General features: G+C 37.4%; 2 protein-coding genes and 1 pseudogene across 2 annotated transcripts; 2 read left to right on the top strand and 1 right to left on the bottom strand.

Annotated features, from left to right (window-relative positions):
• Positions 1-5,862: 5,862 nt before the first annotated feature.
• LOC142542951 (cyclin-dependent kinase F-4-like) lies at positions 5,863-13,982 on the bottom strand. Its single transcript, XM_075649887.1, has 18 exons — positions 13,789-13,982; positions 12,175-12,574; positions 11,525-12,098; positions 11,358-11,436; positions 11,170-11,238; positions 10,998-11,087; positions 10,775-10,913; positions 9,715-9,817; positions 9,585-9,637; positions 9,445-9,511; positions 8,690-8,798; positions 8,221-8,286; positions 7,963-8,031; positions 7,794-7,857; positions 7,598-7,714; positions 6,839-6,870; positions 6,621-6,702; positions 5,863-6,283 (listed from the first exon to the last, which is right to left on the bottom strand). The coding sequence occupies exons 3-18, from the start codon at positions 11,530-11,532 to the stop codon at positions 6,078-6,080; spliced, it is 1,353 nt and encodes a 450-aa protein (XP_075506002.1). The 5' UTR covers positions 11,533-12,098; positions 12,175-12,574; positions 13,789-13,982; the 3' UTR covers positions 5,863-6,077.
• A 1,484-nt stretch (positions 13,983-15,466) lies between these two features.
• On the top strand, positions 15,467-19,193 carry LOC142542952 (uncharacterized; annotated as a pseudogene).
• Positions 19,194-21,639: 2,446 nt separating this feature from the next.
• On the top strand, positions 21,640-24,271 carry LOC142542953 (uncharacterized). Its single transcript, XM_075649889.1, has 6 exons — positions 21,640-21,720; positions 21,997-22,082; positions 22,315-22,410; positions 23,524-23,627; positions 23,698-23,834; positions 24,016-24,271. The coding sequence occupies exons 2-6, from the start codon at positions 22,023-22,025 to the stop codon at positions 24,096-24,098; spliced, it is 480 nt and encodes a 159-aa protein (XP_075506004.1). The 5' UTR covers positions 21,640-21,720; positions 21,997-22,022; the 3' UTR covers positions 24,099-24,271.
• The last annotated feature ends 398 nt before the right edge of the window (positions 24,272-24,669 follow it).

Below are 24,669 nucleotides of genomic sequence, written 5' to 3' on the forward strand. Positions count from 1 at the left end.
GAATTTGTCCAGCGTTTCAACAGTGCAGCGCTGGAAATACCAGCGGCTACCCCGGACATCATGATAAGTGCCTTCACACAAGGATTGAGGGGAGGGGAGTTTTTCAAGTCGCTGGTCAAGAAGCCTCCGTTGAGCTATGATGATCTGTTGGCTCGAGCTGAGAAATATGTAAACTTGGAAGATGCCCAACGGTACAGAAGGATGGAGAAATGGCCCGGAGGAAGTAGAGTTGAGGGAGCGGAGAAAGGAGGAAGGAAGAGGGGTGCAGGGGAAAGAGAGGAAGACAGATCTAGTAGTAGAAGACAATTCTCATCCCATGTTCCCCTGGATAGGAGTCGGGACGAGGTGAGGGAGGTGAGGGAGCCCGCGGGGAGGTGGGAGAAGTCGCGAAGGGTTGGGTGCAGTGCTAGATTGCCTTCACGGGATAGACGAGAAGGATCCTCATTCAGGAGTCGACAAAGGTCTCGCTCGCCCCCTAGGAGTGGTCAAGGCCCTCCATGGATAAATCAGAGGATCGGGGAGCAGAGAGGGGAAGGTCGATGTCAAGATGTCTCTCAGGAGCTCGTCGAACCGAGGAGGGGAATGAATAAGGATAACCACCCTACGAGAGGAATGATTCATATGATCTCGGGGGGTGCTACTGATGGAGACTCTGGGCGAGCTCGGAAGGCACATGGGAGAGGGTTGGAGAACTTTGAGATATCTAGGGGTGCAGACTTACCACAAGACCCCGTCATCAGCTTTGGGCTGGAAGACCTCTGAGGCGTTGTGACTCCACATAACGATGCCTTGGTGGTAACGACCACCATTGCCAATTATGATGTGGCGAGAATATTTATTGATAATGGAAGCTCTGTGAACGTCTTGTTCAAGAGCACGTTGGATCAAATGAAGATGGGAGGATTTGAGTTTGAGCCGATATCCACCCCGCTGTATGGGTTTGCAGAACGCGTCATCTTGCCTTTGGGTCAGATTGTTCTTCCCCTATCCTTGGGGACTGATTTTCGGCGGGTAACAAAGATGATAGCCTTCACTGTAGTAGATACCCCGTCAGCGTATAATGGAATTCTAGGACGACCAGCCCTGAAGGATTTTAGAGCAGTAGCTTCCAGTTATCATCAAAAGCTTAAGTTTCCTGTGGGAAAAGGAGTTGGAGTCCTATGCGGGGACCAAAAAGTCGCACGTCTTTGTTATGAAAGAATCGTGAAGGAAGAAGAAAAGAGAGGTCGCGAGCATTCGCATGGAAGCTTGAGCTCAGTCTTGCAGTCGTAGAGTCATTCGAAGAAGCTTCTAAGTGGGTAACTTTGTTCTGTGAAGGTATAAGAGGAGCATAAAAGTTGGAGAAAGCGCAGGGCAAGGCTTCAAAGAGACCCTGAAGTGCTTACCACCTCAGAAAATATTACTCTTGAATTTATTGTTGATGTATTTCATCTTTGCATTTTCCCATGTAATCAGTTGAAATTCAATAAAACCAAGTTCTTATATTAAGTTCATGGATGTTGTTGTATTCTGAGGATGAAATAAATTTTATTTTCCTGCTAAGGCATCGCCTAGCAGAGGAGCAGAGTTGGGGTGGAAGAAAGATTTTATTTTCCTGCTAAGGCATCGCCTAGCAGAGGAGCAGAGTTGGGGTGGAAGAGAGAGGAGCAGAGTTGGGGTGGAAGAGAGATTTTATTTTCCTGCTAAGTCATCGCCTAGCAGAGGAGCAGAGTTGGGGTGGAAAAGAACTTTTATTTTCCTACTAAGGCATCGCCTAGTAGAGGAGCAGCGTGTAGAAGAAAAATTTTATTTTCCTACTAAGGCATCGCCTAGTAGAGGAGCAGCGTGTAGAAGAAAATGCTTATTTTCCTGCTAAGATATCACCTAGCAGAGGAGTTAGAGGGTGGGGGCATTGAATTTTCATTCTCCTGCTAAGGTGTCACCTAGCTGAGGAGTTAGAGGGTGGAGGCGTTGAATTTTTATTTTCCTGCTAAGGTATCACCTAGCAGAGGAGTTAGAGGGTGGGGGCGTTGAATTTTCATTCTCCTGCTAAGGTATCACCTAGCAGAGGAGTTAGAGGGTGGAGGAGTTAGAGGGCGGAGACGTGGAATCTTTATTTTCCTGCTAAGACTCGGCTTAGCAGAGGAGTTAGGGGATGAAGGTGTTGAATTTTTATTTTCCTGCTAAGGCCCGGCCTAGCAGAGGAGTTAGAGGGTGGGGGTGGTGAATTTTATTTTTCTGCTAAGGCCCGACCTAGCAGAGGAGTTAGAGTGTGGAGGTGTTGAATTTTTTTTCCTGCTAAGGCCCGACCTAGCAGAGGAGTTAGAGGGTGGAGGTGTTGAATTTTTATTTTCCTGCTAAGGCCTGGCCTAGCAGAGGAGTTAGAGGGTGTGGGTGGTGAATTTTTATTTTCCTGCTAAGGCCCGACCTAGCAGATGAGTTAGAGTGTGTGGGTGTTGAATTTTTATTTTCCTGCTAAGGCCCGACCTAGCAGAGGAGTTAGAGTGTGTGGCTGTTGAATTTTTATTTTCCTGCTAAGGCCCGACCTAGCAGAGGAGTTAGAGGGTGGAGGTGGTGAATTTTATTTTCCTGCTAAGGCTCGACCTAGCAGAGGAGTTAGAGGGTGGAGGTGGTGAATTTTATTTTCCTGCTAAGGCCCGAGCTAGCAGAGGAGTTAGAGTGTGGAGGTGTTGAATTTTTATTTTCCTGCTAAGGCCCGACCTAGCAGAGGAGTTAGAGGGTGGAGGTGGTGAATTTTATTTTCCTGCTAAGGCCCGACCTAGCAGAGGAGTTAGAGGGTGGAGGTGGTGAATTTTATTTTCCTGCTAAGGCCCGAGCTAGCAGAGGAGTTAGAGTGTAGAGGTGTTGAATTTTTATTTTCCTGCTAAGGCCCGGCCTAGCAGAGGAGTTAGAGGGTGGGGGTGGTGATTTTTATTTTCCTGCTAAGGCCCGACCTAGGAGAGGAGTTAGAGTGTGGGGGTGGTAAATTTTATTTTCCTGCTAAGGCCCGACCTAGCAGAGGAGTTAGAGGGTGGAGGTGTTGAATTTTTATTTTCCTGCTAAGGCCCGACCTAGCAGAGGAGTTAGAGTGTGGAGGTGATGAATTTTTATTTTTCTGCTAAGGCCCGACCTAGCAGAGGAGTTAGAGTGTGTGGGTGTTGAATTTTTATTTTCCTGCTAAGGCCCGGCCTAACATAGGAGTTAGAGGGTGGAGGTGTTGAGTTTTTATTTTCCTGCTAAGGCCCGGCTTAGCAGAGTAGTTAGAAGGTGGGGGTGGTGAATTTTTATTTTCCTGCTAAGGCATCGCCTAGCAGAGGAGCAGAGTTTGGGAGGAGAAAAATGTTATTTTTCTGCTATGGCGTCGCCTAGCAGAGGAGCAGAGTGGGGGAGGAGAATTAAATTTTCCTGCTAAGGCATCGCCTAGCAGAGGAGCAGAGTTTGGGAGAAATTAAATTTTATTTTTCCTACTAAGGCATCGCCTAGTAGAGGAGCAGAGTTTGGGAGGAGAAAAATTTATTTTGTTTGTCGATAACGAAAGATGTTTGCCGCAGTGAAATTACTGGGCGTGGCGCCGGGCGAGCATGGCGCTTGTGTGGGCGAGGTGATGGGCGAGCTTGCGGCGTGGACGTCGGGCGAGCATGGCGCTTGTGTGGGCGAACTTGCGGCATGAACGTCGAACGAGCGGGCGAGGGGGCGAGGGTGATCCACGTTGGGCTGAACGCTGGGCGGGGCGAGCGTGACGGGCGCTCAGGCGAGAAGCGGCATGGCGAGGCTGGGCGGTGGCTTGCGCGGGAAGATGGCGAGGCGAGGAGAAGGCAGGGCGAGCGTGGCATACGCCGAGGGGCGAGCACTCGGGCGAGGGGCGAGCGTGGCACGGCGTGGGCAATCATGCGGCGAGGGGCGAGCTTGGCAGGTGTATGGGCAGGCGAGGGCGAGCGTGTGGGCGTGCTGTCAGGCGAGCTGATGGGTTGGGCGAGCTGGCTGGGCGGTGATGGGCGAGCGTGACAGGCGAGCTGAGGGGCTGGGCGAGCTGGCAGGGCTGGTGAGGGGCAAGCTTGGCAGGTGTATGGGCAGGCGAGGGCGAGCGTGTGGGCGAGCGTGTGGGCGACTGGTGAGGGGCGAGCTCGGCAGGTGTATAGGCAGGCGAGGGCGAAGCAGGCAAGCGTAAGGGCTGGGCGTAGACTCGACGAGGGTAGTGTGGTGTGGCTAGGCGAGGGCGGCGCTTGGCGAGGCTAGGCTGGAGAATTGTGCGCTGGCGGCGAGCGTCGACAGGGCGAGTGGCGCGCAGCTGGGGCGTTGTGCGCGGCAGGGGCGAGCGGCGAGCGTGGGGAGGGGGCGACGCTACAGGATTGCGACTTTATTTGTTTCCAAATTTTTGGAGACTTGACAGATGGCGAGAAGGACACACAACTCACATGTTGTAAACCTAGAACAACGCAATTAATCGAACTTTGAACATACGATTCAGTTCGACTCGGGAGGGGGAGACTGGTGATACCCCTGGGATGAACCCATCAAGATCCGGCCCAAACTTGCGGCCCATATCTAAGGCCCGCAGGTGAATGGTCCATGACAAGCCCATGTATTCTCCTATAAATACCAGGTTTGAGCGTATAATTAGGGATTCAATATATTGTTTTCAGCAGCACCCTTAGCTGCTCCGCCCATACATCCTCAGTCACTGATTTGAGCGTCGGAGGGGCTACGCCAGGACACCCTCCTGGCCCCCTCCTAACGATCTTCTTTGTGATTTCAGGCTCAAGGTAATTTCAAAACCTGCGTCTGGACTAGTGACCCTTGCTGGAATCGGACCCTGAATTTCCCGTGAGTATCAATGGTGTTTTACCATCTTTTTGTAAGGAGCAAATTCAGTGACCACGGGACATGAAAGTATCACAATTGTGTAGCTTTTGAAGTCGAGAACATCTGCAACTTTTTAACTGTAGACACACATAATCCAAGTTGGATGCTATATACATCTCTTGTCCCACACTACAAGATACATAGGACTCGAGAACAATTTTATCAATAACAAAATAATAGTTGTTAAAAAATGCGAATTATACGATTTTAAAGTTACAACTCCAGAAGATACAAACAATTTTTCAATTCGGGTATTTTACGAGATTTAATCAGGTTACGATGCGTCCGTTCGGTATGTTGCATAGTACGGATTGTTACTTTATCAGCCCATGTCCAATGTTTGGGTCATTTATTAGCAATCCGGTGATTGAGTCATATTTCTTGGGAATCGTCATCCCTTGAACGAAGTAGTACAAATTCGCATTCAGCTCGAAATATTCGAATTATCATCACTCGGATGTTAAAGCTCGAAACGTCCAAATGTATATATATTCAATATATAATAATATTATATTAATAAAATATTAAAACTCACGAACTATCGAACAAGATAATTTTGAATCGAGTTCAACTAAAAAAAATTTGAACATGCTATGGTTCAATATATTCGAATATAAATCAAATATTTATCGAACTAACTTGAAAAGCTCTTTTTTAGAGCTCCACTCCCAAATCCACACGATTTATCCTTCAAATAAAAATCATACTACCAAACACAGTTTATCGCATTACAATAACTATTTTCACATATTATCTTAGCTAAGATAATAAATTATACTCACTCAAATCAATCGGTACTAAAACGACAACCCATGATTTCTTGTTTTTTTTAAAAATTATAAAAATTTAACTTAGACTCTATTTACATGTAAAATTTTAATTAGATATCACTGCTACCTGCATTACTCTGTATTGAGTCCTGATCAGATTAAAATGCTTTGACCTCGGACAAACAGAGAATTGACCAACACAAACCCAATCAGAAGACCGAAAACCCAAATTGCACGAGGAGGAGTCAAATGTTGTAGAAAAATCTAAGAAACACCCAAACTTTGGTGTTACCAAGCAAACATTTCCACAAAAGTTTAGCATAACAAAATATCAAACCCTCAACCTAACAGAACGAAAATTATAACACGGAATTGAATAAACTTTTAATGAAAGCACATTGTTATAGGCAGACACAGGATAGCATCGACAGATGTACAAACAGAGCGATAGCGTCACAATTTTATTCAACCCGCCACTTTCCTATTATAAGGTCGTTTAGGAAGTTCCGACATTCGTCCAAGCAATAATTCTGATGGCCCATGCCAACCTCCAGCCTTCATAGGTGGGGGAGGCACAGATGGCTTCACAAGTGATCTACCAGAGCCCACACTCATGTTTGCCAACTTCTCAGTCGTATCAGAAATGGCACGAGTTTTTCCCCCGTTACCAGCTGCATTGACGCACATAGAAAGAATTCCGTCCAAAAGTCAAAAGGATATTCTTATGCAAGATTATTTTTTCATAGCAAGATAAGAATCCCAATGAGAAATTCCAGCTTCAATTATCACACAATATCTAAATCATCCAAGCATTATCATATTATTATTAACAACCAGACCTATATGGAAAATATTATGTTCACAACCGACCCTGATAGAACAATAAGTAACAACGAAAAGACACTGGCCAAAATTTTCAAAATGAAATATTGTTAAGGAAATCAGGCACCGGTCAAAATGTCCACCTCAAACCCTCTCGTCAAATAAGTAAATGATGTTACTACTTACATGGGCCATTCATGCCAGGCGGTCGATACCTTGGCTGTTGCTTCAGATGGTTCTTCAGATTCTTGTCATTTTTAACCATATCCTGTGTCACAGAGAGGATAAACTTCAGAACATTTATTTTATATAAAAAACAAAAGATCTAAACACTCATACAAAACTATACGACACTATTTACCACTCATCCAATAAACTCAAGGATAATCATCATTCCAACTAACCTGAGTGTTCATATCCAACTTCCTTTGCACGCCTGAGGGTAAAGAAATAGAAGAGGTTACAGTCTGACGCATTCGAACAGATCATGCCACCCAGAAAACACGAGCATACATACGATGAAGAATTACTTTAATCGGTATAAAACCCAGTACTAAGAAAGATGAAGGCAACACGATCACAAAGGATACTCCCCAACCCCTCTCGCTTCCACGAAACAGTAATTATGATCCACACAGGTACAGAAATATTAATCATCGTGAAAAGAAAATTTTATGCTCCCCACAACAGAAAATTTTGGAGATTGGCATCTCCCTAAAAATAGTTTTAAAAATATGACCTGATGTATATGTTATTGGCTTGAGCAAGGTCATAAATTTTAAAAAATTGTTGTATGGAGCTTAGATTTTACACAGCTCAATGAACAGGCTTTTTTCTTTATTTTTTTCCTCAATCTCAATAAAATATGTTTAAATTTTATCTTGATCGTTTGATTCTTATCATTTGTCTATCTCATAAGAGCACAAACCTGCATGACCTGGCCAACTCTTACTCCAAATCAACAACAATTACTATTTTATTAAAAACATTATACCTGCACTCAAAGATGACTGGGATTTCGCAGTGCAATAAATATGTTTAAATTTTATCTTGATCGTTTGATTCTTATCATTTGTCTATCTCATAAGAGCACAAACCTGCATGACCTGGCCAACTCTTACTCCAAATCAACAACAATTACTATTTTATTAAAAACATTATACCTGCACTCAAAGATGACTGGGATTTCGCAGTGTATAAATTGTTGCTGGGCTTTGGGATTGATAAACTAGCTGCATATCTCCTCCCGCATTTTTGCTCCAAAACTCCTCTTGTTCCCACTGCAACAACTCAAATCTTAACGCCAATGCCCTTAATATTTATCAAAGATAGAAGAGAGTATGACAATCAAAGACTAACCAGAAGGAGGTGTTTTTGCAATGGTAGCTTTAGCACGCAATGATGGTGGAACATAAAAGCAACTCTGAACATTGTAAAAACAAATCTTATCATCTGAGAACATTTAAACATGTTGTACGTAGCCAAATTTTAAAAAGAATGGAAGTAAAAAATGATTAGAATTTGATACCTGGAAGAAGGGGTGTTGAAGAGCCTCCAAGGCGGTTGGCCTCTTGCAAGGATCCCATGAACAAAGTGACTACATTTGGCACAAACAGGAAACAGAATTCAAAAGTTAAGCGGCAAAATAAAAAATTGATTCTAAGAAATAACAGGTTTTACAAATATGCGTTCATCAGTTAAAGCAATATTCGGGTATGTGAAAGTTCACAGAACTGTCGGGGAGGGAGGGGTAGATGGAGGGAATGAAGACGAAATAATTCCCTACTGTGATAAGATTAATAACATCCTCGCTGACACCTGGTATCAATGACGAAAGATGCACCCCAGCGACCTGCCACATAATTATATTAGTGTACAGAAGTAGCTTCAGGACTAATCACCAAACCAATTGTCCCATCGAATAAAATAACAAAATATGAAATGAAAAATGTTTGGAATGAATATTCTGGTTGAAGTGCTTTTACAATTAGGAAAGCACACAAATCAAATGCTCACAAGAGCAATTTCTCTAGCAGCACTTCGTTTCATTTTGCCAAAAAATTAAATGACAAGGCTATACTGATTTTCTTGATATTAATTTTATCCTTATGCTAGAAAATTAGATTTAAACAATCAGAAATATTGTCTGAAATATCGTGAACCAATGTAGATAAAAAATAATGCCCTTAATGGAGAACAAATAAATGCTCCTGACACTACATTTATTGGCATCTGGAGAAAAATTTTACACTCACTTGTGGGAACTGGTAACTGATGGCATTAGCAAGTTCAATCCCCTCAGGCCATTCATTATTGGTTGGGCTGCCTATCACAGAGCATATTTTGTAAATTTCATTTGCCTCACTGCACCAAAAAAATAAGAGAACATTAAAGCAGGTTAGAATTGTCATATAAGAGACAGATAACATGCTTGGAAGAGATGAAACATCTAAAAAATTATATAAGTCAGTGATGATGGCAACTAATTGGAAGTTGTGAAAAGAAAGGAACAAACATATCTTTAAAGGAAGGAACACAATAAAAAGTATCTCAACTGTAAGAGAACGCCAAATCCTAGGTTACACTAAATATCATTTAGTTCGTTAATGAGGGAAACCTATTTTAGCTGAAGTAATTAATTATGTCGATTAAATTGTGTCAAGATTACGTATTTGTGTTGTAATTTAATCTCAAAATATGGATAGGAAGGTATCTCGCTCTCCAGTTGAATTTGTTTTTTTATGCGTGGGCCGACACCAAGTTTCACAATCTGTGCGCTTTTCCACTTTAAAAATAGGTAGGAGTATAAAAGTATTTGGCAAGACAAGGTGATAAAAAAAACTAAGAAACTATAGCAATTTACACCTAGACTATGAGGCAATAAAAATGACATGAATCATGACTATGAGAGGCATACTATTCAGGCAGACATCAACTGCCACAGTCCACCAATCTAATAAAAGCAAATTCTAGAAAAGAATAAATAAGAAGGCCTCTAAAGAAGTATAACCTTGAGCCTGGAAATAGAGGACGGAGTGTGCATAATTCAGCCATTATAGCACCCATTGCCCACATGTCTGGAGCGAAGAAGAGAAAATCATAACATCTCATGGGAAAGCGTTATAAGGAAAACTTTTCATATATACTCACCAACCGGGGGACCGTAAGTTGGTGACTGAAGCAGAACTTCAGGAGCTCGGTACCTGCATATCACAAGTTACAGCAATCTACACGAACACTGGAATAGAAATAAATAGAAAAGTAGAGAATAACCACCCACCAGCGTGTCGAGACATATTCAGTGAATGGAGGTTGAGAGTTGATCTCGCGAGCAAGACCAAAATCGGCAATTTTTATGACATCCTTTGATACTAGCAAGTTCTCTGACATAAGCATCAACCGATAAACGGGATGGTTAGAAAATAACATTGATCAAAGTATCACTTCGCGAGGGTTATTTTTCAAAAACAAAATATAACCAAGGTTATTTTCCAAAATTTTCACCAATAAACCAGCAAATAAATATACTAGGACAAACCACATCTAAAAAATATGCAATGCGTCGATCAAACAAATTCAGGATTAGTATGCAAAAATGAGCTGGTTCGCAAGGTATTCAATCTAACTCAAATATTATTCAATTGGCATTCAAAATTATCGCACTCTACAGAACTCCACGATGTGTTCAAACTGAATTCGAGGCCAGATTATCTTGTATGATGTGCTCATGAGTTTCAATATTTTTTGTTAACATGCTCCAAATACACGTGCTCAAACCTGAATTCAAGTCATTGTTTGATAAGAGCTCGATAATTAAGTTTAACCAAATGAGTCAAGCTCAAATTCTAACTTTAAGTCAAGTCTAAAATAATTCGATTTCTAACTATGGGCAGATTAAATTTTTTTTACTCAACCTCAAACATGAAAAATTAGTAATATTTCATTTGATTCAATTCATTTGGATTCCACTCTAGATGATAACAAATAAATATTTTACCAGCTTGTACATTCCAGTTGCCAAATGACTCGAGGATCCACAAGTCCGTAACATAATGCATAAAAGAAATATTTATTGCACAACTAACCAAATAGAATTGAAACGAAGTTTATACTTCATCAGTTATTGTAAATAAATTCATCAAAGAATTAATAATCAAACTGAAAAAATGTAAGACCAAGCGAACTGAGAATCAAAAAATTAGCCATGTACCAAGCCCACAAGGTCGAAAAGCTGATATTATCATGAAAAGCTCCAATCTCCAAACTAATCCAGATAAATTTGCTGGATATCATAGGCAAGTAGGTTTCAGTCAAGTTGCAGATAATAAACAAGTCTTAACCTGGCTTGAGGTCTCGATGAAAGTATCCTCGCTGGTGCATGTACGCGAGACCTTGAAATACTTGGAAGCACCAGTTTTTCACCTCGGTTTCTGAAAACAGCTTTCCTCTGTCTTTCATAAGCTGGTATAAATTGCATTCCTGAAAAAAAGTAACACATAATGAGTGTCTATATGTAGTAATAACTGGCAAGACATACAGGAAAACCAACGAGAGAATGCATACCATGTACTCAAAAACAAAGTACAAGATATCATTTTCCCTAATTACTTCCTTGAGCTTTACGATGTTTGAGTGGCTCATTTTCCTCAGTGACTGACAAAAAGAAACCTGTTATTTAATCTCATATATAAAAAGAGAACTTAAAAACCAACCAAAAATGCAAATACTCTGTCACCTTGACTTCTCTCAGGCTCACACATTCTTCCCACGAGTAATATTTCTTCTTCATTTTTTTAATTGCCACCTATCAAATGAATTAGTTGTGTCAATTTCAATTTCAAAGTCTGATTTTCAACTTTGAGATCAGGAATTGATTCAAAACAGAATGTCCAACAGTAAAAGTCAAAACTAACATAAACCTACCACTTCACCAGACTGTTTGCTTAAAGCTCGCCATACAGTTCCAAATGTGCCATTACCAACTTCCCTTATGATCTTGTATCTACATGGGAAAATATTTAGAGGTGAAAACAATAATAAACAAACTAATAATACGTAAAGAAAAGATTCAGGGTTACACCGTGAATCACCTTTCCATTTTTTGCGGTTCAACTGCTTGTGGCACTATTACTTGGAGAACAGTGAGTAGACAACAAAAAAATTGAAGCTTATAGAATCACTAAATTACTTAATATAATAACCAGAAAGGCCTGGCTGATTCAGCAATCTTCACCATCAACTTTTTAGCTGCACTCCACTGTGAGAAGGCCAAAAGGATTATGATGGACTGGCTTGACAGCCTTATTCAGGAAGTATACCGCATCAAAGACTTGAAAGTGTAGATGAGGCGGAAAAGGCGGTGAATATAAGGAGCTGAATACCATCTTGATAACTTAAAACTAAATGATTGCGTCAGATTCTACCGAATAAATGTATATTGTCTCTAGACACAAAGGTCTACCAAAATTTCCTGGCAATGTTAAAATACTGAACTTGGTGCAAACCCTTGGCCAACAAAACCTTGCCTCATTCAACAGATCATCCTTGAGAAAGTGAAAAGCAAAGTTCTGATAGAATCACACTCGGCACAATTACAGAGCAACAAGCTAACTAATGCTTAATCACACAAAAAACCGCCTTTTCAAACCCTTGCAGAAGTCGGCCCTGGTATAAACAAAGAAAGAAAATTGATGGTAACTACATGATCATCATTCCATATGCTTAAATGACTAGGAAATACCTCAGAAATTGGTGATCAAAGGATCTCAGATGCATGTTGTATCTGCAATGCTCTAGCAACTATATGATTATTCAAGAAGAAGGACAAAAGAATGGGAATCTGCAGCATAAAAAGCGTCAAGAACAAACAGTGAGAGCAGCCCCTTGTAGAACTGCTCCAAAGTTCCAACAGGTATTTTAGAAGAAATACATGTTCGGTTTCCTGTGCTGATCATTTAAGAAAAGCTGTTCACTAAGTACAATTAACGAAGGAAACGAGAAGAGATGCTCTGATGACAAAAGTCGCCACTCAAGAATTTCCTGGAATGGCAAAACCCGGTGCTGGTGGCAATTTGACCAGAGGCTAATGTGCTCCATGTCCTAGATAATTTTAATCGGTTCAAATTTAAACCTAACACAACCTGAAAGCATAAAGAAACAAACTAAGTTAGCTACTTGTAAACCTATATGCAGTTAAAATAGCTACAGGCATACAGCGTACATGGGGATAAAGCAAAACATACACATACATTATATTGACAAACGTAAGCAACAATAACATGGGGATTTTCAATAATAAGATCGACAAATTATGTATCCATTGCTCATTTCCAGATAATAAACTCACCACCTGGAAGTAGAAGGGGACTTGAAAGAAATCAGAAGCTAATGAAGTATTACAATAGGTATACTGATGTAAGACTGAAACCATTAAGAAATAATAGAATCGTATACGACAAATAAATGTAGGCCAAGTTCAGTCCTTAACTTAGCAACATTTTAACTGGTTTTCTTGTATAATTTAAAATAACATATCCAAAAATCAATAGGCAGTCTTGATTTGAAAAGCCGATCATACTCTGCTAGAGAATATACTAAAACATTGCAAAACCGTATAGCCTCATGCCTAACCCAAACTTCAATGAGATAATATGAGTCACAACACCGAGCACCGCAAAGATTCAAAACTAACCGATAACAGAACATAGAGAGGAGGGGGAGGGGGGGGGGGGGTGTTAACACATCAAATAACCCACCCATCACACAATAGGAATAAACATTAGCAGAGCATTCACACATACATACGCAGAGAAAGACGAGGAGAAACAAAAATATCCAAATGCAAACAATGTCAAAAAAGGTACTTCATGTAAATAATTGCAATGAAAACATTAAAAGCATACCCTATAGAACCAAAAATTCAAACAACTACTGCAAACATCCTACTCTTAAATTTAAAACGAAAACCTATACTAGATCCCAGGATATTCAATACAAAATCCTAAAAAACAAAAGCCAGATCTGACCAAATCACACCATGATTATAAGCACACGTCGTACATACATACACGCGCACAGGATACCAACATGGGGAATGAATTCCAACGTATAACCCAAAAAGAAGGAAACCAAACATCCAAATTCAAACAATAACACACCGAATTCTAAAAGCGTACACAAACGGGAAACAATTGCAATCAAATCACCAATATCTCACCCCCAAACATCAAACAGAAACCTACACCAGATCTTCCGACATCAACACAGAACCCGCGATTATTCGAAATCAGATCACAGCCCAGTAATTACAGAAGAAATACATACATGTATCGATAGCAAACAGAGGAGTAGATACCTTTGAGGAGGACGGCATAACCTAAGGAGAAGAATCCGAGAGATGCCACCCTTAATCCCGCTCTCTATCTCCCTCCGCCGAATGATTTGATTTACTGGCCTCGTGACCACCGCCCCTTTGAATGATGATGACTTGGGATTTGGTTTAAATAGGGGAGGGTCGATTGTGAATCTTAGCTTTGTGGGCAAGAAATTTGGGGAAAAAAACAAGCCTACGATACTTTCCAATGATATCTATAAAATTTTGGAAAATAATAGTTTCCAATATTATCAATTATTATCTTATTAATTTCTAATCGATCCCGGACTTATAACTCATCTGACATCAATATTTTAAATTTAATATCAGATTTCGAGTTTAAGATTCACGTCTTCTCTAATTCCCAAAAAAAAAAATCATTTACGAATTACTATTTGAACATTTCGATGAATAAATATATAATTAATACTACATGTTCCATTTATTAAATTAAATTATAACAATAGATCGATAAGTTCCTGCATGGCCGCCAAAAGGGGGATAATTTACGACTTGGTCGTAAATTATTTAATATCTATATATATATATATATATATATATATATCTTTATTATTGTTATTATTTAATACGTGCTTTTTATAAGTATTTAAAAAAACCAAGTTTAAAATAAAATTTAAAATTTGGTAGTTCTTAATAAGTTTGTAATTTTTTTTACATAAATTTCATTTTATGTGCTTTTAAAAAGAGAAAGAGGGAGTTGTGTGGGAATTACAAAACAAGGCACACACAAGCAATATTAATTTTTTTAGATAGATATTGCGATCAAATGTTCAAATTCTAATAACGAATTGAATGATTAAATTATTTAATTTTATGATAACTTAAATTATATTGCATAGATTTGAATTTTAAAATAATATTATACAAGTTAGACAAATTACTCCAATAAATTAGCTACAAAAACTAAGTAGTTTTGCTTATACCTATAAAATGTGATATTGAAAATTTAAAAAAACAAAAAAACAAATAAAGACACATGTAAAATCTATATAATTGTGTATTAAATAAGAGTCCCTTACCTAATTTTAACAAATAGTTTAGGTCACGTGTTGAGGTGGAACTTCAGTTGGGCAAAAAACTTGTGTGAAACGATCTCACGGGTCGTATTTTGTGAGACAGATCTCTTATTCGAGTCATCCACGAAAAAAATATTATTTTCTATGCTACGAGTATTACTTTTTTATTATGAATATCAATAGAGTTAACCCGTCTCACAGATAAAAATTCGTGAGAACCGTCTCACAAAAGACCTATTCCTTCAATTGTGAGGCCAAATTGTCAATATTTGAAATTTTGACTTCAACAAAAAGAGAACACAAAAAATCTCACGGTTAATTTAGCGAAATATGTCTAAAATTCTACTCAATTTAAAAAAATATTTATTTTTATTTCAAAAATATTATTTTTGATATGAGATGAACACGAAACATTGTAAAAGCAAATATTTATGGAACAAATATTTTTTGGTATTTTAATTAATTTCACAAATGTTAATTGGGCTAACAAAATGCCACGTGGAAGGTTTAAGCATTCACCGGATGGCCCAAATCCCCACCAAACCCATTCTACAGATGAGGTTGCTGTTGAACCACTCACTTGACCGGCAACATTAAGTATCGATTCCATTTGACGGGCTGAACAAGTATCCAGTCCTAAACGTGCCACGTGCTCCTCGGTCAGTACAAAAATCCCACCACTTTATTCCCTTCTGTAGTCTCTGTGCTCACCACACGTTTCCCACTACGCCGGAGCTCTGGTGCCGCCCGCCCCTGATCTTCAGGTGGAATCATTATTCCTTCCGCATTTTCTTTGATTGATCTCTGTTCTCTTAATTTTGATCTAGCTCGATTGTAGTGTTTCGATTTTCTTTACTATTTGTCCATTTTCACCGAAGTCTGGAAGATTTATGCTTTTCGTAGTTTTTTATGTTGCATTTTTTACTGGATTTTGATTCAAGCATTGAATTTAGATGTTCATGGGAAATTCCGTCCGATAGTTTATTTTACAATGTAGTCCATTTGGTGCGTGTTTTCTCATCTAGTTGCTTTATTCATCATTAACTTTTGTTAGTCAAGCTATATCAATTCATATATTATTACAGTTGATCGCTACTTTGCAAAAACATTGGTGTTTTGTTATACTTTCAGTTGGAGTTTGTCCAAATGTGTCTGTATTTGGAATTCAGTCCTTAGAGTTGGAAATCATGCAAAATGTGTTAAATTTGAACCGAGTGCAAAACGAGACGATGCATGGTAGCTATACTTCAATTGTTTTTTAGGTTGGCCACATATTGTTGCGTTCACCGGATGAGTTATTTATTTGTTTGGGATCTAAACACATCATAGGACTCGAGACAGTTGTATAGTGCTTGATTAACTTCAAAATTGGTGAGGCTGCATCATTTCCCATTATTTCAGTTGTTTATGTTCCATCCTAAATTACGGTAATGAAAGGGGGAAGGTGCTAAGTTCCTTCGGATAATCTACTTCTTGCTCAAAGATACAATATCATAGCTATTGTTGCAAAGCAAAATGTTTACATCTATGCACATTACCTTTCCCACATTGGCTACACATTGAACCCTACTCGTTTTGAATTTGAGCTCTCCACTTGGGCTTATTGCCCTAACATTTGTTTTCTTGTTGAGAGTTAATGCAGTGGAAGTGATAACTGGGGAAAAAGCTTTGATTGGGTCAGAATCAAGAATGTCGCTTTTGCTTACATTGTAGGCTAGAATAAAATGTTTGCGCCGAATGTTATTAGATGAGTAAAAACTGTCCAAAGTAGCTGCCGTGGGCATCGGTTTTCAAAGGATGGGTAATATAACATGTCCCACATTATCTCCACTATAAAATGTCGAGTTGTTAATAAGCCAGAGGGCCACTTCCACTTAGAGGCTTTTTTTTTAGGCTTTAACTCTTCTCTTAAGCTTATCGTCTAAACTTGCATCTTCCAATTTCTTTGACTTGTGGAATAATGAGGGAGGGGAGTCAATTTTTTTTCTATATATATCCAAACTTCTGGATTTTCGTCAAGTTACAGTTCGGAGATTGCAGTTGGCAAATTTCATTTTTTCGATAACAGACTAAATGCTTTTCCGAGTTTTTGTTCCTTATTTAGGATCTAGATATTTTAGTTTGTTGCTTTATTTATTTGAACATATTATTTATTATTGCCACTCTTTGATGAGCGAAAGAGACAAAGTGACACTCTTTTCAAGTCACGTGAGTGAGATATTGAATTTTAAATGTGTACGAACATGTAGACGTTTCTGTGATATTATTTTCATTTATAAATGCTAAATAAGCAGAAAATTTCAGCTGTGGATAAATAGCTCTGAGAAGAATGTCGATGGAATTTTTGTGCAAGCGGCTGAATGAGGATACATCTGATTGTTATTTGAGCAAACAGGACATTCAGAAATGTCCATTCTTGAGGAACATCGATAAGCCAACCAACTTTTCGTTTTCTTCTCTGAATTTTCCTGCTCCTGTAAGTTCTTCTTGTTTGATTTTTTAAACAACTCTTAGTTGTCCATCCATTTTGAAAATATTTCAACTTAAACACAATTTTTATAGGTTCCTTACTCTTGCTCACTATCTTTCTTTTCTTTACTGTATCATAAGTACAACTTTATGACAGCCACCAGTCTTTTATTGTTTATATTTTCAGTTGAGGGGAGCCAGAGGCCCAATATTTGAAGATGGCTCCAACTTTGATTTGGCATTCAAAGTTTTTCACGGGAAAGATGGGGTTGTTCCTCTCTCAGGAAACTCACAACTTTGTGTTGACAATCTTAACACCGATGCTGTACGAGAATTCAATCCTTTGGCCTCAAAAGCTGCCTCCATCAGTATGTCAGCATTTGGACCAGGAGGGCCCTTTGGTTTCCATTTCTTTTTTGGGAAGATTCAGAATAAGACGCCTGAGTCATCAGGAAAGGAAGAGCTGTCATCTAAGGTATGTTCTTTGGGAACCACTCTGTTATTGCTTCTACAAGGTGGTACTAATGAAAGTTCTGTAAAGAATTTAGCTTATCATCTTGTTGGTGCTGTTAAAAACGGTCATACTGAAAGCTCTGATGCATTCACATTCTGATTTTCTAAACTTAAAGCAATCAATAGTTGGATGTTCAATGTGTACTTTCATTTCATCTATCTTCAAAAAAAATTATTAAATACGAACTTTATCTGATGTTCTTCACGCCTTCTTTCTTTGATGATGTGCGCACCTTCTTTATTTGATGTTGATGAGAATTGTCCTTACGTTTGTTTCTTCTGTACATATCTATACATTCCTAGAACACGACTAAATGTTTTAGCTTTTAGTTTGAACGATATCTATACATTCCTAGAACAGGACTACATGTTTTTAGCTTTTAGGTGTCTGTTCAAACACTTGTTTAGTGAAATACTTGCCAGTTCAGGTTACTAATAAATGGTTTTTAGCTTTTAGGTGTCTGTTCAAACATTTGTTTGGTGAAATACTCACCAGTTCAGGTTACTAATAAATGGATCTTCCATATGCAATTTAGGGTGATTCTTCGAAGCACGAGACACTCGGAAACGAGTGGTTTAAAGCTGGAAACTGTCCAATTGCCAAGTCCTATAGAGCAGTGAGTGGAGTCCTTCCCCTCGTGGCAACAGCCCTTCAGCCACCACCTGGAATCAAGCTCAAATGCCCCTCCACAGTAGTCGCAGCTAGGGCTGCCCTCGCCAAGACTGCCCTTGTCAAAACCATGCGTCCACAGCCATTACCTGCAAAGGTATTCGTGATAGGCATGCTAGGCATCATAGCTAATATCCCACTGGGGGCTTGGAGAGAGCATACCAAAAAGTTCTCACTATCTTGGTTCACTGCTGTGCATGCTGCAATCCCGTTCATAGCCATGCTCAGGAAATCTGTATTGATGCCAAAAACAGCAATGGCCTTGACCTGTTGCTGGTTCAATACTGGGGCAGGTCATTGGCTCGAGAGCTGAGCGCCTTCGACTGAGAGCCAAGGCCGAGAAGGCAAATCTCGTGACCAAGGTGACTGAGGCTCCTGTGAGTGTTGGTCGTTGTAGTAAGCAGGGAAATGAGGGAATCATTTGGGATCCACTCTTAGAAAAGTTGTCAAAGACATCATCGTCCCCTGCCGGCTTGTGTTTCTGAGAAAACCTCAATACTCTCAGAAAAGTTGTCAAAGACATCATCGTCACCTGCAGCCCTGTGTTCTTGAGAAAATCTGTGTATTAAGGATGAAATTAGTGTTGAAGTTATGCATATAGAAATGTATTTCAATTCGCGTGTAAAATAAAAATGGTTTTGTAATTTTTCTTGCTTGTTTGTCTCGTGCGAATTACGAAAAGGAATGGAGGACTTAAAGCGAGTTCAGGTAATCTTTCATCTTGAATTAAAATATTTATGTAATTGTTTAAAAATAAAAATAAAAAAAATAATTACGAAAAGGAATGGAAGACTTAAGCGAGTTTAGCTAATTTGTCATCTTGAATTAAAATATTTATGTAATTTTTGTAAAAATATAAATATAAATTATGAACTCTAATTCAATTAAAAAGATCACTGACAAATCGCACCTTCGCATTTCTGAAACTATCTTAGTAAATGATTTGTGATTTAAAAAAATAACATAACTTCAAGCTTAATTATTTAATAGTATGAAATAATTACACATTAAATTTGTAAGGCATAATGCATTTAGTTAGACTTATAATTTTTATGATTGATTTATATTTTGTGACTGCATATAATCCATTTGAATAATAAATTAATGTTACACTTGCAGTGGTTATGTAGGTTGTACATCTTTTTCTATTTTATAAAGAATTAGGACTTTATAAAAATTGTTTGGTATTTTCATCGATTTGTTTAGATTTCCAAAAATCTAAAACATGATTCTTTGATATTAATCATTTTAGTGATGACATTTAAAAGTTTTATTATAGTTTTGTACCAATACATGGACATAGAAATTGAATTCATACTGTTTAGATCATGATTAAATAACGGGTAAGTCTTTTGTGAGACGATCTCATGAATCTTTATCTGTGAGACGAGTCAACCTTATGGATATTCATAATAAAAAGTAATACTCTTAGAATAAAAAATAATATTTTTTAATAGATGATCCAAATAAGATATCTATCTCACAAAATATGATCCGTGAGACCGTCCCACACAAGTTTTTGTCAAACATAACTTGATTAAAAAGTTTTAGGATAACTTGCAATTGGTTTACATTGTCTTTACTTTACATTATTGTTGCTAATTATGACCGATATTTATTTTCGACATGTGATACTTTGGCTTAGTCCCTGGAATGTGTTTACAAAAATGTGGTTTGATATTCTTATCCAGTTGTTCTTATGAAAATGAGTTGAACACTTGGAAAGCAAGAATGCAAACTGAAGTTGTTCGTTTTTTCAAACAATTGTGAAAATAATGGTTTTATACATCTCTGAAATATTTTTTTTCCCTAAAATGACAATTTGCTATTGTGGCTGAAATTACAATTAAAATTCATTCTTTAAACATGGATCGACATCTGCTCAAATTATAGCATGTTGAAGCACACACACACATTTTTGGACTTGAACTAATTTTTTTTTCGATGACTTCTTGGTTAAATATGTGAAAAATATTTGGAGGGATACGATTTTTTGGTTGATGTTGCCATGTTGGAACTAATTATTTTCATTGGTTTGTTTTTTTTCCCTCTTTTAAAAATCTGAAGTTGAATTGTTTAAGTTTTTTGATGGAAACCGTTACTTCTACACTTTTTATTCATATTGCTCCTTTTTAACACTACAAAACAAATGTTTGAGACGGTGAAATCGTCGCTAAAACTGTCGTTAATGTCGTTAGCGACGGATTTTACCGCAATGACCAAGTAAACCGTCGTTGACCTTTAACGACGGTTTTCAAAAACCGTCCACGGTTAATTATTCCGTTGCTAAAAGCAACAGATTATTAAAAAATGTCGTTAAATCTGTCGTTAAATTTGATATTTTTTTTAATAATCAATATTTTTTATATTTAAACTTGTAAGTATCAATATTTATTTTTTTTGAAAATTTATTTATAATGTCTTTGAATATTTATCAAACATAATAAATTAAATTAAAATTATTTCGAAAAGGAACATTAAAATAATCTATATCCAACTGAATCCTTTGTGACATTTATATGCCTTCAACATAATTATAAAAATTTAACTATTATATTGGTAATTAAATACATAAATTTAATTCACCACAAATGAATTTATTCCAAAAGAAATTATAGCAATATTCATAAAAAAATATCTTTGATACATTTTGAAAAAATTAATGACAAAATGTTACTTTTAGTCATGTATGTATGATGTGTGACTTTTTTAGTCTTTTAAATTTCGTTAAATCAATTATAGTCATGTAATTATTTTATAGCGATCAATTTTATCATTTTAATCAAAATCATGTAATTAAATTGTCAAGACTACTGTTGAATTTTTATAATTACGTGGTTAATAAATCCCGTGTGACATTTATGTGTCTTTAACAACGTAATTATAAAAATTTAACGACTATATTGATAATTAATTATGTGATTTTGACGAAAATCTAAAATCGATCGTCATAACATAGTTACAAGATTTTAATTGATTAAAAAATTGATTGAAAATGTCACACGTCGATTCATATATAGCTAAAATCAACATTTTGCTAGATCAAAATATATAATTAAAAAAATTCGTGAATCCTTATGGGCTTGGTTAATCTGAGCCCAATAACAATGGCCCATTAAAGTATTTCCCCGACCACTTCGCCATATCCCCTAAACCCCCTCAAATTCATAAATCTTGGAGCCACTGAGGCCACAGCTCCACAATCTAACTTCCTCGATCGTCAAGGTATTTTCTCTCTCTCTTTAGATTGTACAAATTTGAATTTAGTCATGGTTTTTATACTGTTTTTGCAATCGATTCTTTCGCTGTTCGTTTGTTCGTGAACCTCAGGATCCCTCGTTTCTGATTATGATGTCTTTTTTTTTAAACCCTGTTTCTACCTTACTTAGGTGCGAGAATGGAGATTTTTTTATTCAGTTTCGTTGTATATCGATGTATGTAGCTCTTTAGTTTAACGGTCATTTGGCGATTTACTTTGCTTATTGGATTGTGCCTTGGCAGGGAATCTTATATAGGTTTAGGCCGAAATGGGTTGGAAAGCTGCCCAAAAACTTATTCATCACTGGAAGATTCTGAGAGGCGATAATGTGAGGAGATTAAGGCTATTTTTATTGCTCATTATTGTTATTATTATTTCTCAAAATCTTGTTCTTCAACGGTGGACCAGAATATTACAGTAGTGGAACATGGACTTCGAGTGAAGTTTATGTAACTTAAGAAATATTTCAGTATGTAATTTTTAAATTTTCACTTGATTTGTAATTGCACGCCAGTGTATGCATATTTGTTGTCTTGTTCCTTATTCTTCCTTATTTTCAGGTTATGATAATTAGGGGTAAAGATAAAGGTGAGACAGGTCTAGTTAAGCGTGTAGTTCGCTCTCAAAATCGTGTTATTGTCGAGGGCAAGAATTTGGTAAGTATTTTGGTTTAATGTGTTCAAAAAAATTTGTGTTTGAAGTGTTAATATTTTCTTTAAACTTTTTTATGAAGAAAGCAAAGCTCGAGGAAGCTTCTTTTATTGTATTATTTAGATGTAATCGTGGATGAGATAGCAATGTAAATGAGTGAATAAAACGGAACTCCTTTGGATTTGTCATAAGCATCTCCAAATAAGTTTCAATTGAAACATATGTATGTCAAACTGCATTTGTGATATTACCTTTCTATCTACTCTTCTGGCTGGATGTGTGGTATGGGACGTAACCCCGTCCTTTCTCATATCTTTGTGAGCATATTTGACCTTTTTCATTTTTTGTTGTGGTAGATATGTGTGGTAGTTTTTCCCTCAACTATATGGTTCGGCTTGTGTCATAAGTTTCCATTTCAAACGAGGATGTAATTATTGATGGTAACAATTTTCCCATTCATATAATTATTTTCATGTCTTCTTATTTTGTAATGCTTAATAGCATTAGAACTAAAAACATTATCGGGTTCTAATTATTTTCAGTATTACCTAATTGCTTTAGAACTATTCTAGTAATACCAAATTGTGTTAGACTATTATTAGTGTTCTATTGTTATATCCAGTATTATTTAAATGCATGAAACTATTATTAGTATTCTATTTGAGTTTGTGAATATGATTCAGACAATCAGTCGTTGTTAATAATATTTTCATAATTATCACTATTTCTCTTTGCAATTTTATTTTTTACACAAGTTTTTTGAAATGCCAAGCTAAATTAAACAACTAAGAATGCAAATTGCAACGAAAATTGGTGCTGCATATAAAAATCTTGTTAAGATTGATCAATCTGAATTCAAATAAGATATTTAAATAGAATAGTAAGAACGGTTCTAACACAATATAGGGAATACTAAGAATAGTTCGAATGCAATTAAGTCTCTACTGCTATTAGGTTATTTAAAAAATAGTTCGAGAAAATGAAAAAAAAAGTAGGAAGTTCAAATATGAATGGGATTCCAATTTTGCTGGGTTTGTCTTCCTTGACACTGGCTCACTGTTACCTTTTGTTTTTTATTTTCTTTACTTGTCTCCTTTCTACTTATTGTCTCACTGCAGGTAAAGAAGCACATTAAGCAAGGGCAAGGTCATGAAGGTGGGATTTTCTCAGTAGAAGCCCCCCTTCATGTCTCAAATGTTCAGGTTATTGATCCAGTCACCAGGTGAGGAGACAATTCCTCATCTTATTGTTTTACTTCCAAATGAAATCCTGGTTCACATTTGCTTTTATAGGAAGCCCTGTAAGGTGGGAATCAAATACTTAGAGGACGGTAGTAAAGTAAGGGTTTCAAGAGGTATTGGAGCATCAGAATCCATAATTCCTCGTCCAGAGATCTTAAAGATAAGGAGCACACCTAGGCCAACAATTGGTATCTTTCAGATTTATGCACCTTCATAAAACCTGCAGCAACATATTTTATAATAAAGCTTAAATTGTAAATTTTTTGTTCTATCAAGATCAGAATGATAGATTTTCTGCTTGCATCCAAAAAGGCCAACTTTTTGTTGAACTATGTTGCAGTATGGTTGATTTCTTTTCTTTGCGTGCAGTCGGTCCCAAGGACACCCCAATGGATCTGGTCCTGGAAAAGACATATGATACTAAAAGTGGCATGGGAATGCCAGATCTTTAAGCATTCATTTGCTCTTTCAACCTTCTTGCAGAATGGAAGCTGCTGATGGTTCTGGCTTCATCCATTTACATTTTGGTGATAATTCTTAAAACACTGGAGATTCTACTCTCTCATTAATACTTTCATTGTGTGAAAAATGAAAGATACTACGTGTACATAAACAATTCCCATGACCCCTCGAAAATAATGATCACAATGGTTAACAAAACAGGATCATGTTCGTATAATAATAGTATGTATGAGTTCAATTTGAATAGGTGTATATTTAGAAGTACATTATATGCTCTTATGATGCCAACTTCATCCCATTGATAGCAATAGATATAGATAACGCAAATCTTTTTATATATACATGTTAAGAGTGTGTTTGGCTAAACTTATTTAAAACAACGAACTAAGATTAACGTACAAGTTCTTGCATAAGCTTAGATGTTTTATTTTAAAAATAAGTTAAAGTGTTTGGATGAGCTTATTTTAAACATGTTAATGTGTTTTGTATTATTAGATATTTTTATTGTCAAAATTGCCAATATATATATATCAAAATAGTTTTGTAATTTTAATATTAAAA

The sequence above is a fragment of the Primulina tabacum genome, chromosome 4, assembly GCF_025594145.1.
Source record: "Primulina tabacum isolate GXHZ01 chromosome 4, ASM2559414v2, whole genome shotgun sequence".
NCBI classification, from domain to species: domain Eukaryota; kingdom Viridiplantae; phylum Streptophyta; class Magnoliopsida; order Lamiales; family Gesneriaceae; genus Primulina; species Primulina tabacum.

What these genes read in the sequence shown, in the direction of transcription:
- LOC142542951 (XM_075649887.1), bottom strand. An exon ending in GCAAACAGTCTGGTGAAGTG is followed by an intron (nt 11,239 to 11,357) that starts GTAGGTTTATGT and finishes TTCATTTGATAG; the next exon opens with GTGGCAATTAAAAAAATGAA. An exon ending in ACTTTGTTTTTGAGTACATG is followed by an intron (nt 10,914 to 10,997) that starts GTATGCATTCTC and finishes ACTTTTTTTCAG; the next exon opens with GAATGCAATTTATACCAGCT.
- LOC142542953 (XM_075649889.1), top strand. Translation starts at nt 22,023, where the DNA reads ATGGGTTGGAAAGCTGCCCAAAAACTTATTCATCACTGGAAGATTCTG. An exon ending in AGATTCTGAGAGGCGATAAT is followed by an intron (nt 22,083 to 22,314) that starts GTGAGGAGATTA and finishes CCTTATTTTCAG; the next exon opens with GTTATGATAATTAGGGGTAA. An exon ending in TTGTCGAGGGCAAGAATTTG is followed by an intron (nt 22,411 to 23,523) that starts GTAAGTATTTTG and finishes GTCTCACTGCAG; the next exon opens with GTAAAGAAGCACATTAAGCA.